The sequence below is a fragment of the Mesoplodon bidens genome (assembly GCF_964165515.1).
Source record: "Mesoplodon bidens genome assembly, chromosome: 6".
In the NCBI taxonomy this organism is placed as follows: domain Eukaryota; kingdom Metazoa; phylum Chordata; class Mammalia; order Artiodactyla; family Ziphiidae; genus Mesoplodon; species Mesoplodon bidens.
The window spans coordinates 72,197,729-72,212,421 of NC_138162.1; the positions used below are offsets into that span (position 1 = coordinate 72,197,729).

General features: G+C 37.3%; 1 protein-coding gene across 7 annotated transcripts in view; it reads right to left on the bottom strand.

Moving 5' to 3' along the window:
- The window catches only part of RIC1 (RIC1 homolog, RAB6A GEF complex partner 1), a 144,356-nt gene that overhangs the window by 21,429 nt on the left and 108,234 nt on the right, over positions 1 to 14,693 (bottom strand). For 6 of the 7 annotated variants that reach the window (XR_014016049.1, XM_081236804.1, XM_081236803.1 and 3 more), the window contains 7 exons: positions 13,911 to 14,063; positions 11,831 to 12,034; positions 6,374 to 6,412; positions 5,944 to 6,054; positions 5,007 to 5,096; positions 4,232 to 4,392; positions 3,142 to 3,277 (listed from right to left, as the gene is read on the bottom strand). Coding sequence is in view for 6 of the 7 variants with exons in the window: in XM_081236804.1 (XP_081092930.1) it covers positions 3,142 to 3,277; positions 4,232 to 4,392; positions 5,007 to 5,096; positions 5,944 to 6,054; positions 6,374 to 6,412; positions 11,831 to 12,034; positions 13,911 to 14,063 (894 nt within the window). In the remaining variant the exon portion in view is untranslated. The remainder of the gene's footprint in view (positions 1 to 3,141; positions 3,278 to 4,231; positions 4,393 to 5,006; positions 5,097 to 5,943; positions 6,055 to 6,373; positions 6,413 to 11,830; positions 12,035 to 13,910; positions 14,064 to 14,693) is intronic. The other variant, XM_081236805.1, reaches the window with a different exon arrangement.

Consider the following 14,693-nt stretch of genomic DNA (forward strand, 5'->3'; position numbering starts at 1 on the left):
TTATTCTCTTTTGCTTTAGATCAGATCCAGGTAGGTAGTAAGCATGATATGAACTGCTGTTAATTTACAAAGTAGGAATTAAAAAAATAAACCCTACAAAATCTCCAAGCAACTGTCACAAAACTCAAGAATTTTATTTGGAAAGAAATCTTCATTTCCCCACTTAGCACATAATGACATGAAAACTAAAAATTGAACGTCTGTCCCTAACACATGAGAAAAAGCAAGTAACTTGGAGGTAAGAGAAGGAAAAATGGAATTTAAAAACTCTGTGGGAATTATAAGCGCTAGAGAGTAGAGGAAAAAGGAAAATGAATATGCAATGCCAAGAATCAAACAGTATGAATGCTTGGGGACTGGCATAGGGACAAACTCCTCAAACACTTCAAAAGACCTAAAGAACATTTACTGAAGTTCACTAAAATCCGATTAATGTTCATAATGACCACTTTTAAGTTTTAAGATGGTAAATTCACCACTACATTTTATACTTCATTTTTTAAAAAAGCAAAATTTTTTTTCCTTCAGCTCTACATGCAGTCAACATTTTCTACTGAAATATTACAATATGTAAGAACAGGTGACCACTACAGCCCTCTCAGGCAACTTTAATGAACTTTTCAGAAACTGACTGTAACATACAAGCAGGGACTACATGTATCCTCAAAATCCTAAATTTGAAGGAACCCAACATACCATCTCTTACCCCAAAAAATCCCTGGTAGATAATTCTCATTGGGAGGTTCCGAGACAAGGTGCTCACCTCTATCCTGAGTGAAGGCCACCTTACTGTTGAACAGTTCTTACTGCTAGTTTTTTGTTGTTAAATCAAGACTTGCTTTACTTTAAATCTTGGTCTTCCCTCTGTGCAAGATGTAATCAGTCTATTCCCTATTATATTTCAACTTACTTCTTTTTTTTTTTTTTTTTTTTTTTTTTCTTTTTGCGGTATGCGGGCCTCTCACTGTTGTGGCCTCTCCCGTTGCGGAGCACAGGCTCCGGACGCGCAGGCCCAGCGGCCATGGCTCACGGGCCCAGCCGCTCCGCGGCATATGGGATCCTCCCAGACCGGGGCACGAACCCGTATCCCCTGCATCGGCAGGCGGACTCTCAACCACTGCGCCACCAGGGAGGCCCTCAACTTACTTCTTGATCTGCTCTTTACCAAGTTAAGTAGCTCCTCTTTGTAAAGGGCCCTCTTAAAATGGGGCACCCAGTATTACTGATGCCATTGATTGCCTAACAGTAGTATCTAGGATACACAAGGAGTCCTCCTTTTTTTTCTAATATGACAACTTCAAACATGATCAAAAGTATGTAAAATGTACAACATATAGCACACCCCTTATTCCCATCATCCAGTTCACAACTATCAAGGTTTGCTCCACCTATCCCTCTTTTCTTTTTACTTATTTTGCCAAAGCATTTTAAAAGAAGATACCATGCCATTTTACCCCTATACATTTAATAGGCATCTCTAAAATATATGGATATTTGCTTATATATCACGCCAATATCACATCTAAATGTAATAAATCTTACAACTATTCCTTAGTTCACATTTAAATATTGCAAATTGTTTTAACAGTGTCTTTTTATATACAGCCTATTTGAATCAAGATACAAATGAACTTACGCATGTATTTTGTTGTTATAGCTCGAAAGTCTTATTTAGAAGAATCTTTTCTTTTTTCCCCCACATTATTGACCTGCAGCTTTCCTATAGAATATTATTAAACTAAACCTCTTTCCCTGTATTTTCTGTGAATAGAAGATGACTCTAGAGGCTTGATTCAGATCAGGCTCAATGTTTTTGCTAGTAATTCTTCACGTGAACTTCAGGTTGTTTCACCCCAGGAAGCATGCCACATCTGGTTCTCCCACTTTTAGTGATGCTAAAATTGATTAATAAGGCTTGGGCATGACAACTTGATACCTTCATTGTAAAGTTCCCATCAACCTTTCATTGGTTTCATCCAATGATCACTGCCTGAACCACTCATTTCTTCACGGGCTGCAAAATGGTGATTCTTAAATTCTTACATTCCTTCCATATCTTTTAGCAAGAGTTCTTCTGTAAAAGATAGCTTCCCCTTATCAACTAGGACTATCTTGTTACATGAAATAGAGTTTGCAGAGAAAAATGGGACCTGTATTTTAAAGGCACTCAGTGGAAGTGCCTTAATAGGAAGTAAAAGACAGACTGGGCAGACAGGGATGACAAATAAATCCACACAGAACTTTCCTTTGAAAATGGGTTCCACATTGACATGAAGTTTGGAGACCAGTGGTATAATGGAAGGAGGCTTGGAATAGAAAGTTATAATACCTGGGTCCTGGTGACACTGCTACCTACACAGCTACTTTAACCAGAAGCTATGGGATTATCTCTTTGCTCATAATTAACTAATCATGGAGTCCTCTATATGTCATATTCCTTCCATTTCTTTCCATCTTCTTTTCCCTACCCAAGTTCGGGCCACAGACACCATTCACCTAGATCATTACAATGGCCTTTCAGCTGCTCTCCCTACATCCAGTTCTGTCCCACTCTGTTTCATTTTCCTCCTTTGTAATGTTTTCTCTAACATTATAAAGCTTAGATCTAATAACAACCAGCTTAAAACGCTTTAGACTTTAAGACAAACTCCAAAGTCCGTATTATCAGTAAGACTCTCATCCTCTCATACTCTATGTTCCAGTCACTCTGAAATTTCTTCCAATTCCCTGAATGCATCATGTTCTCTCTTATCTATGGGCCTCTGAATACCGTTCCCTCTGCCTGAAATTCCCCTTCTTTACTTAGATAACCGCCACTTGTTCTTCAGGTTTCAATTTAAATGATATAGAAATCTTCTGTGATTGCTTAGACTACTCCAGGTTTTTGTTATACACAGTAAGCTATATTACTTTTTGGTACACACATCACAATTGTAATTAATTATGTATGTAATTATTTCCTTATAGTATGAGCAGAAACCATGTTTGTTTAGTTTGCCACTGTAACCCAGCATCTTCATGCAAGGCAAATTCTAGACATTTAGTATGTATTTGCTGAACAAATAAATAGTTCCTAACATCAAATTAAAACACAAAAAACTGAAATGAAAACTCTAAAGAGCTCTGATAATAGAATGGTACCTGCTGTGGCATTTTCAAGGTGATTCCATTCTCTGTACTCACTGATGTCAGAGTGACAGATACTACCAGGAAAGGGTGAGGAATGTAGCGTGACATGGAGACTTCCTGAAGAACTTGAATACCAGCAGTATTTGTACTGCAAAAAAGAGAAAGAAACCCATACACCTCAACAACAATGCTAATGACGTTTTTTCCTTTTCCACTACTAATAGTATGAGATTTTATGTTTATGGGCCCAAGTGCCTTCTACCTATCATTTTCTCCTCCCCAAGTATCCTTTAAGCAGCAGACCAACAAGGTTGTGGCACCCAAGAACACATCTGGAAATAAGGGAGGGAAAAAAAGGGAGTAAGATGTAGAAAGGAAGAAATAAACTAGGAAGAAGCTACAGGAATAGCTTAGTCAGTTGAGAAATAGCTGGTTGAGAAAGACATGCGTTCTGAGGCTAGGAGATTTGTTAATTTTTATTTTTATATTACTCCTCAATTATAAGCTACTTCAGCAAATATGCACTTCATAGCTGTTTAAAAAAAGAAACAAAAACCATTTGAGAACAAAATAAAACTCAAGAAGAATGGTCTAAATGCCCAAGCCAGCCAGATGCCAAGAATATAGGCAACACACAGCTCCAACAGGTCTGACAGTTTTTCCTTTCCCAGACTACAGCCATCTAGCTCAGTGAAAATATTAATGAGTCTTCTAAGGTCATGCTTCCTAAGGCCTTAAAGCTGTAAACTCCTACAAATTTCCCCAAGTTTCTAGAACACCAGGATAGTTAGTAACCATTTGTTTTCAAGATTGTGAAAAAAAAAATTAGTATTTAAAGCTTTATCCCATCCTGAACTAGATTTTTTTCAAATGAGTCCAGTAAAATTAGCTGAAGAAGTTGGTACAGGCTCTTTAATTTATTTTGGTAGCTAAAAAATAACTACTATATGAATATCACTAATTAAAATTCCTTGCTTTTTTAACTCCTAAAAACAAATGAAACGAAATATAAAATTAGAATAACTGTTTTGAGAAATAAAAACTACAGAGGTAACATGATAAATAGGAGCAAAAAGTGACCTGTCATATGTTATATACTTACCTATCAGATTTCCTTTCAATACTGTAAAGGCATATTGAACAGTCTGCTCTAAATACTATTACCATGTCCCGGAAGACACTAAGCAGTAATGTTTCTGCTTGTGTTTTGGTGACATGAGCAAAAGCATTGTCCAGATTTGACGTTCTCAAGTATACTCTGAGCTATAGAAAACGAAAATAAAGAAAACCGTAAAAACAAGATACCTACCATGGATGACTAAATACTTTAGACATGCTGTTTTTTTATCTACCGACTTTTTTCAAGTAAGAGGAGTTAAAGACTAATCTGAGCATTAATAACAAATGGATGTTTATATTTTGACAGGGTAGGCTCATTCTACAAATAACTAAAAGATGAAGTGATCAAAACTGTGATGTACTATTATGAGATACTCCTTTTAGACCTGCACATTTAGACCTGATCAGTAGTTTCTCAAAAAATAAATATAGAAATAAATAAGTTAATAAATCTCTAAGGACAGCCATCTTTATAAACTTCTCAACTTTTATTAACTATTTTTTATTATTTACAAACTTTATAGAGAATGTCTAATGGCTGAAATCCTTAGAAAAAGTTATCACAGAAGTCCTGATTATCCCTTTAAATTTTTAAGTAACCTGAAATGAAAATCCCATTTGTTAAAAATGCCAAATTCTTGATTAAAAAGTAACACGTTTTGTTCATTTTCAATAGGTTATTTTTATATAAAACCAAACTGTGCTTAATATCTTTAAAATGTAAAAATCTTGTTATTTCTGAGAAAACAAAAACATACCTCCTCCTGATGATCACTTATGTTATAGCATGCAAGCACAATAAAATCATTCCACCAGGCTAAGCCACCTGTCACAATCATATTTTGCTCCTTAAAAGAAAATATAAAACACATATTGACATTTCTTCTTGCCCGTAACAGACTTGTAAACTAGTCCTACTCAGACACTGGAAGCTCTAAATTATTTCTGCTCTACTCTCTTCCCGCCCCCTCAACATTAAGTGTTACTCTAGGGCCTTTATTAATAATGATTCACATCCTATTTTGAAAGAAATAAATATTTCTGTAAGACATAAAATACATCATTCAAAATAACTGGGTACCATGTAGCATCATTATTCCACATTCAACAGACCTTGGTTTAAATTCTGGCTTTATCATTTATCAGCTGCTTGATTCTGAATCCTAGTTTCTCTTTTATAAAATGGTGAGTAACAATAGTGCTCTCATTGGGTTGTTATGAAGAACAATGAGATAATATATGTGGAAGTGCCTAGTACACAGTAGGCACCTATTAAATGTTAACTTCCTTCTTTTCCTCCTATTTGATTCTTGCAAAATCCAACTGCACATGTTTGTATGCTACCCAAATATTTATGTCACACACAGACAAGCAGGGAATGATCTCAAATTTTGTGGAGATTTATTCCGATCATATCTGATGAACTCTACCTGGAATGTAGGAGTAAATCCTCAAGTTACAGGATTATGGTGTCTGATCTTAACAAGAATTAAAAACAAACCAACTATCTCAATACAAAATCTTTTATCAAATATCAAGTACTTTATCAGAACTGACCCTTAGATATAATCCAGTGTCATTTTTTAATATTTGATTTTACTTTTTAATAAGTAACAGTGGTTTACTTTATACTTATTTCATACTGTAGTTCTCTCATACTTTGAGAAATAGGTTTTTAATTTCGAAAAGACTAACCTGGGTAATGTTTCCAAAAAGCTTCCATTTTTTGGTGAGTAAAGAGTAATGTGCAAAACCAAACTTGCCAACCACAGCAATATTCTGTCCAAGCTTATCAATAGCTGAAAACTGATTAAAAAAAAAATTAAGAGCTCTTCCTTGAGTTTTTAAATTAGGCGTAAAGAGCTGAGGATTGTCAGGCAAGCAGACTATTAATAAACATTTGCTAAGAGAATTAAATGTAAAATGCTAAATTTAAAAATCTTAGTATTTATACATGTTACATTTGACCAAATTATAGATTTACACTAACAATGTACAAAAGGAAGCAAGTACTGAAATTTTACTTTTATCAGTGCACCCACTGAAAGGCTCAATTCCCAGAATACCTCTTGCAGCAAATGCTATCCAATAAAAGTTAACACCAACAAAGTAACAAATAACTCACCCGTATAGGCCAATTGCTCTCTAGATAGGTGCTGGAAATCTATAGAAAATAACACATCAGTTTGGTAAGACTTCTGAAATATATTTAAAAGTAAAGCACGTAAAAGCATTAACATCATAATATGAGATTAATTTTCTTGTAACGTTTAAAGTGCTCCCAAATACAGCTTCCCTGGTGGCACAGTGGTTAAGAATCCACCTGCCAATGCAGGGGACACAGGTTTGAGCCCTGGTCCAGGAAGATCCCACATGCCATGGAGCAACTAAGCCTGTGCGCCACAACTACTGAGCCTGTGCTCTAGAGCCTGCGAGCCACAACTACTGAGCCCACGTGCTGCAATTACTGAAGGCCGCGCGCCTAGAGCCCGTGCTCCACAACAAGAGAAGCTACTGCAATGAGAAGCCTGCGTACCGCAACAAAGAGTAGCCCCCGCTTGCCGCAACTAGAGAAAGCCCGCACGCAGCAAAGAAGACCCATCACAGCCAAAAATAAAATAAATTGTTTTTTTTAAAAGTGCTCCCAGGGGCCTCCCTGGTGGCGCAGTGGTTGAGAGTCCGCCTGCCGATGCAGGGGATACGGGTTCGTGCCCCGGTCTGGGAGGATCCCATATGCCGCGGAGCGGCTGGGCCCGTGAGCCGTGGCCGCTGGGCCTGCGCGTCCGGAGCCTGTGCTCCGCAACGGGAGAGGCCACAACAGTGAGAGGCCCGCATACCACAAAAAGAAAAAAAAAAAAAAAAAAAGTGCTCCCAAATAATGAGTATTACTAGCAGCCAATATTTCACAACTCCTGTCTTAACCATTTCATTATATGTTTCTAGACATCAGGCTTTCCTCTTTTTTCTCTACACTGTTTTTGTTTGTTTTAAATTAAATATTGAACACTCGATAAATACAGAATGACAAAAGGTATTTAGAGAAGCATCTACTAAGGCAGCCAAGAATTGTGTAGATGAACAGTTTGGGTTCGCTGATATGAACCATCCCAAAAAACCCTTATCTAATAAAATCAGAGCCTCAGCAAGAGTTTTATGTTTTTTGAGTAGAAATCTTTTATTATTTTTACATTTTTCTGATAAAAAAGCAATGCATGCTTATAAAATTTCAACAGTATAAAAGTGCACAAAATACAAAGTGAAATTCTTCTGTTATATCATTGCTATCTCTAAACAAACAGCCATATACATATGAGTGTGTATAAGCTACTGCTTTTTACTGGGGTGTTCCACTTATTCACCTACAAGTACTTTTAATATATTACAGATATTAACTCTTTATCTGTAACATAAGCAATAAATCTATCTTTCCATGTCGTCTGTCTTACATCTTTGTACACAGTGTCTTTGTGTCACTCTGAGAATTTTAAACTTAAAAAATCCTGTGAGGTATCAATGTAGCTTAAGTCTAGCTTTACTGAGACTGTGATCTCTCTATTAGCCTTCTGAGTAAATAGTTTTCATGAGCACATGGTGAATGCAGTGTGAAAATTAACAGAACAAAGGAAAAATCTTCTGTTCCTGGAATAAGAGAACCTTCCATTTAATTTAGTTTCCGTTTACTCAAAGAAAAATGATTACATATTTAAAAAGAGAAAGCCAAATTTAAAAGCCAAGTAAATGCAACCAAATCCAATAAGATTCTTTGTGTAATGTGAAGACAAAGCAAAAATCAAGTGAAAACATCTATATTAACCTTGATAAAATTTATTTATAAAACTATTTTTGGGGGGCTTCCCTGGTGGCGCAGTGGTTCGGAGTCTGCCTGCCAATGCAGGGGACACGGGTTCGAGCCCTGGTCTGGGAAGATCCCACATGCCGCGGAGCAACTAAGCCCGTGTGCCACAACTACTGAGCCTGTGCGTCTGGAGCCTGTGCTCCGCAACAGGAGAGGCCGTGACAGTGAGAGGCCCGCGCACCGCGATGAAGAGTGGCCCCCGCTCGCCGCAACTGGAGAAAGCCCTCGCACAGAAACGAAGACTCAACACAGCCAAAAATAAATAAATAAATTTATTTAAAAAAAAAAAAAAAAAAAAAAAACTATTTTTGTTAGATTTCACTTATTAACCAGTAAGTCAACCTAAAATCTAAGTAAATTAATAGCTTTTAGTACATTAGGAAGTTCTTAACCCCAGTGCTGGTTTGTGGAAGCCTAGCTTACAGAATTAAGAATAACTGTGTCAGGATAGATACGCTTGAAGAATGCTTAACTTGTATCTTAACAGATATGCTGTACCATTCAGGCCAACCAGTAAAATTTACTATGATGGGTGGAATTAGTTCAGAATAATGATAATCTGAGGTAATGATCAGGTGGCGAAGTAAAATTTGAAAGTAGTTTTGTAGGAGGCTGTAAGTGAAATTCTTTTTTTGGATGAAGAAAATAAAAATAGTCACTTGAAGAGGGATGTTCCTGGAGCACAACTGAGCTAGCCATCCATGACACTAAACACCCCACCCCCCACTTTCCCCAAACCTTAGTGTTTCATAAGTATTTATGAGATGTGTGGGCAGGTAAAGTGGGAAGTGAGATCTCACTGCCAAAGTGGACTCCAACATGAAGAGTTTCTAATCATGGGAACCAAGGTTAACTTATCATATGATCACTCTTTGATGACTATCTCTAGGAGAAAACAAATTCTTTTATCCTCCAAAAGTATATGAGATGCCACAAATGGCAAATGGTTTACTTTCAAAACTTAAAATGAAGCTTTATTTCTCATATGGTTTTGTGTCTTGAAGATGCTATGAAATAAGAACAAAAACTTGTATTTGCCCCAGGAGATCTATATGTTACCTGAACTTTCAGTTCCACTCCTAATACTGAGAACAGGAAATGGCAGAAGTAAGAAAAGAGGCGGATAATGAATAATGAAGAAACTCAGGTTAGGAATGCATAGTCAGGGCACAAAAGTCATGTCATACCACTGGGACACTCAGTGCTAAGGTACAGAATCTCTACTCTGAACATCTTAGGATTTTTCAGTCTCTCGGAGAACCTAGATCTACCTTTTTTCCCTTAAAGTCATTCTGCTAAAACCATGTCTCCTAACCTAGACTACTTTCTTCTGTAACTGGTGAGACTGAGAGGGCCATCATCCTAGGAGATATGATCTGTGCCAAATACCTAGAACATCTGATACACACTGTAGGAATGAGGGCAAACCATTTATAAATGAAATAGCCTTTACAATCCTCTTTGTTGACCTCCCTAACATAGTGCCTGATACATTACTCTGCTTCCGACAAATATGTATTTGTGTTATTTTTGTTAAAGGAGAAAACATAGTTAACACAGAATCTTCTGACCAGGAAACTAACGAGTATAAGGTAGAAGGCTTAAACAAACAAAAAAAATCCAGTAGTCTAGATGAGGAACAGACAGAGCAGCAGAATTAGTTGGAGCTCATGTGATGAACTCTAAGCTGTACAAGAAGCATACAAAGTATAAACCACACAAACAAAGCCATTGTGATGGAGGATGCGGGCACTTATCCTAGACAAGAGCATATGTTGAAGGCGGAATTAAACAGGCACCCACGTTTCTTCAGGGAATACTTACTAATGGCTAAAATGTCTGGAAGTTAAAAGCATTAACATTATATGGACACTGTAAACCACACTACCAAACGAACACCACCACAATGCTGCATTGACTCTTGTGGCTGGAGTGCCAGCAAACAAAGGGGCAACTCCAAGTAAGAAGAATGTCAAATAGGCACATTCTAAGTCTTAGATCAAGGTCAGCAGTATATTATATGCTTCAACATTTAGTACCTAGGTTTTAAAACAGGTTTGATTATTACTTTAATTTATATCATGGTAAGGATAGAGTCTGCCACTATTCTGCTGTGTGACCTCGGGCAAGTCACCTAACTTCCCTGAGCCTCAATTTGTATAAAACCTAGTTGGACTACATGATTGCTAAGGTCCTTCCAGCTCTAAAAATTCTATGAGTCCATTATAACTTAATTTGGGGGGAGCACAACTCTAGCATTATTTTTATTAGTTTTAAGGAAGCTGAAAAAATTACGTAAAGCTAAACAAGTTTATCTTTCTAAATATTTTAGATACCTAAAGAACAGGATGACAGAAGAATCTTGCTAGTATCTACTTTGCATGAAGTTGTAAAATCAGTGTTACATGCTTCTAATATGGGATACTTCATAGATGGCTACGAATCACAGAATCACTGAATTTTTGAGCTGGAAGGAAATTGGATTTTTGTTATTGTCTGATGGATTTTTGAGTTCCAGACCTGCCTTCTTTGATCCTCTGCTCTACTTGGCTCTCTGGCAACACAGACCTGGCTAGGCAGAACGGGCACTGATGCTAGGTCAGTGTAGAATGAATAGTTCAAAGTATGGGGAAATGAAAATAGCAGAGAAATGGCTATAGGAGAGAAGGGAGCAGTGGAAAATTTTAGTCAAGGAAGTAGCTGATGCAGTTTTATTTAATAACTGTTACTAATTATAAAATGGTATGCACATTGTTTTGATTTTATGAATTTCTTAATGTAAGTTAAATACATTTTCTTTTAGTGTATACCACATGTCAATGTAGGAGATATTCCTCCTTCAATTTTTCACACAGTGACCATTCTTAGGTCTCTCATTATCTCCACTCAAAGTCAACCGAAAATAACATGGGAGCTGAAGTAAGCTAGTAAGGTAAAAGTACAGAATGTAGAAGTAAGACAAAGAATTGTGGAAATAGAAAATGACTAAAAGAAACTAACCCAGGAGTAAGCTCTGATGTACCTAAGACACTCTGGCATGAGAAGTGGGAAGAAAACACTCAGGGCTTTGAAATGTGTGTGAAAGTTTCTTTCAAGAAACTTCAATTTACTGATTTACCCATATTAATTTTATTTGGTATCGAAACTCAGAATTAATTTCTATATTAAATGTCAATTTATCAAAATTACTAAAAGAAACTACTAATTTAATAATAATCTGGAACAAGACAGAGTAATAATAAAATTATTAACACTAAGGTTCTAGACTAATCAAAAGTCTGCAATTTGGGTCCAAAGTCAGGCAATTAACCTCAATGTGTCCCCATTAGGACTACAAGGTCAGCTGCACAAGGTACTAATCAATATTGTCACTTTTCATTAAATTACTACACTTTAGCCTATGCAAATCCAGAGCTAAATTTATACCAAAAAAAGGCTGGAAGTAAACAGTCTTGCACAATAAGAGGACAAAGCATAAACTTCTAGTTTTTTTAACTATTCACTTACTAATGGACTTAAAGCAGGTGGGAATACAATCTACATCAGGTGGAAAGAAAGGAGAAGACAAGAGGACGAGCACAGAACAGCAGAAGAGAGACACGACAGTCAAAAAGTTTACAAAGTTTCTCAGTTTTCTAAAGCAACAAATGAAATACCTAAATATCTGCTTCAGGGTGCTATCTTACCAAGGACTAAGTCCACAGTCAACAGCATCCGAAGACTTACCTGTATTACATGCCAATGCCGATGATCAAGTAAAGTGCTTAAACTCTGAGACTCTAAACTGCCATCTGCAAATGGGCTCTTTTCCTGACTGGGCTTATGATCAGAGTGTGCCAAAGTACTCCTGGGATTCTGGGTTTGTGAGGCCTCTCCACAGTTCAAGTACAATCGATCTTCCCCCTGAAGCAACACTTGCTCTTGGTTACTCTAGATGAGGGAAAAAGGAAGCAGAGGGGAGGGAAGCAAATAAAAACAAGTTAGTATAAGGTAGGGGAAAGTAAGTAATACAGCAATTTAGTTTTACTGTTGGAAATGTACCACACATCTCAATGCTGATTTTCCTCACAGAGGACAAGACTACCTAATAATCTCACACACTGTTATATTTAACAGACAACAGTTTAATGATTACTTCCCAGTGCAAATAAAATCTTTGTTAAAGTCCGTTTTATCATACAGATTCCAAAACATGCCCAGGGCAATGCTGTGAGAGATTTTCCACCTGAAAACTGAATAAGACTACTCAATGTCTACAGTTTACAAACTAGTTTCATGTAAGATACCTCATGAATGGTAGTAAGAAAACATGTCTGGTCAGTTTGTGTGTATATGCTCATCCGTGTGCCCACATGGTAAGAAGAGGGAGTGGATTACAAACAGGGATAACTGGATACTGGAGGATCTTTTATTTTATTTTATTTTATTTATTTAATTTTTTTTTTGTGGTACGCGGGCCTCTCACTGTTGTGGCCTCTCCTGTTGTGGAGCACAGGCTCCGGATGCGCAGGCTCAGCGGCCATGGCTCACGGGCCCAGCCGCTCCGCGGCATGTGGGATCCTCCCGGACTGGGGCACGAACCCGTGTCCCCTGCATCGGCAGGCGGACTCCCAACCACTGCGCCACCAGGGAAGCCCCTGGAGGATCTTTTAAATCATGGGGAGGAGGAAGAGTAGCCTACATCTGTGGTCCTGGTTCAGAACAATTCAATAATTGCTTGGTTAAAGCTTGGTTAGTACCAAGGAGTGTACCAGGTTCTGAGGATATTTAGACAAAAATATAGTTTCTACTCTCTGTGATTATGCCCTGGTTTTTAATTGAAGGCCAGTGTCTTCAACTATTTAAATTAGATCAGCACCCCAGCCACTCACCTTCCCACTGTAGTCCAAATGTTGTCTTGATATAAAACTCGGAGTGCTTTTAAATTATTTATTTGGGATGTGCGAGCAGAGAAGAAATCCTCTACTCTTGTTTTCTTATTATTCAGCTGGTCTGAGATCCAAGGTATTTTCATTCTTCCTCAATGTGTTATAAATTTTAATTAGAAATTGGTTGCACCAAATATTTAAAAACCCATTGGTGGTAGATACTAAGATATGCACCCCTATCATATAACATATCACTGTTACTATATATCAACAATATATCATATTAATATCTTATTTCGGACTGATAAAACATGAGTGTATGTTATAATTTGGGCCAGTGTTTCCCAAAGCAGGATTCTAGGCTTATTTTCTTCTAGGCACTCCTTAAAAATTCATAGTTAAATAAGCTTGGGAAACAATGCTTTTTATATACCAACTCCTGGACTTTCATGATGCACATCAGCATATTAAAGACTCAAGTCCTATGTTAAAGAAATCTCTACAGCTTTGTTTAACTCCTTTATTTCACACTTACAAGACAACAGAAATTTTTCTTGTCCTATGTAATTGCTATTGATATTTCTCACAAGTAGTGCCTGGTAGAACATACTGTGAGAAATGCTATTCAGACAAAGACTAAATTTTATTCAGGTTACTCAAGTGAATCTATAAACACTGCTTTTCCTCAAATTGCTTGTGATCCTATTAAAAAAAGAAAGAAAAAAAATCATGGGATTCCCCCAGCGTCCAGTGGTTAAGACTCCACGCTCCCACTGCAGGGGGCGCAGGTTCAATCCCTAGTTGGGGAACTAAGATCCTGCATGCCACGAGGCCAAAAAAAAGCAAAACCTGCTCAGAAATAAAATTGTCATAAGGAAGAGTCATATTCAAATATGAAAGCCACTAAAAAAAACAGAGTTTTAATTAAATAAACTTACCATACAAGGGTTTACGGTGAGTGCACTCTTGAGAAACTGAAATAGTAGAATGCTAGGTTGTTTAACTATGCTCTTGGAGTCAGACTCATTTTCAGTATTTTGAGAACCAAATCCACTGATTACCCATAGGTGATAGCCTTCGGCACCCCAGCTCTTGGAGAGAGGAGGAGGGGGAAAGAAGATGGGGGGTGGGGAAAGAAAATCAAAGCAATAAGAAGTTTCTTGTTATTTTTTCCTGGTTTGAAATATTCAAATTCTGAAATAACCAAAACAGCATTATTAATGACTTCTGAAGGCTGGAGAAACCATGACAAACAACACAGACAAGAATTATACCTACATCTACTACATCTTAGATCTCCAGTAGAAACCATCACTGCTCTCCACTTAGAAGAGTGAAAACACTACATACCAATCTTAGCCCCAAAACCTAAGAAATGCCTACTGCTCTCTGTAACTTCTCCATTAATTCAACTGCCTCTCAAATACAAAGAAATTCCTTACAGAGACAAGACCCACGTTACATAGCTGAAGCTTTACAAAGCAGCACCCCAACAGATGCAGTTTTGTACAGAACAAAGAACACTGGATTGGAGGCTGTGAGACTAGGGTTTTGCACTCTGGCTTGGCTACCATTTTGTTGTACAACCTTGGCCAAGCTATTTGGTTTCTCGGGGTATAAGTTTCTTCCTCTGTAAAATGAGAGGGTTCAAATAAATTCTCCAGGCCCAGTTCATTTTAATATTCTATTAACTAGATTCCACGAGAGTTAAAAAAAATTTT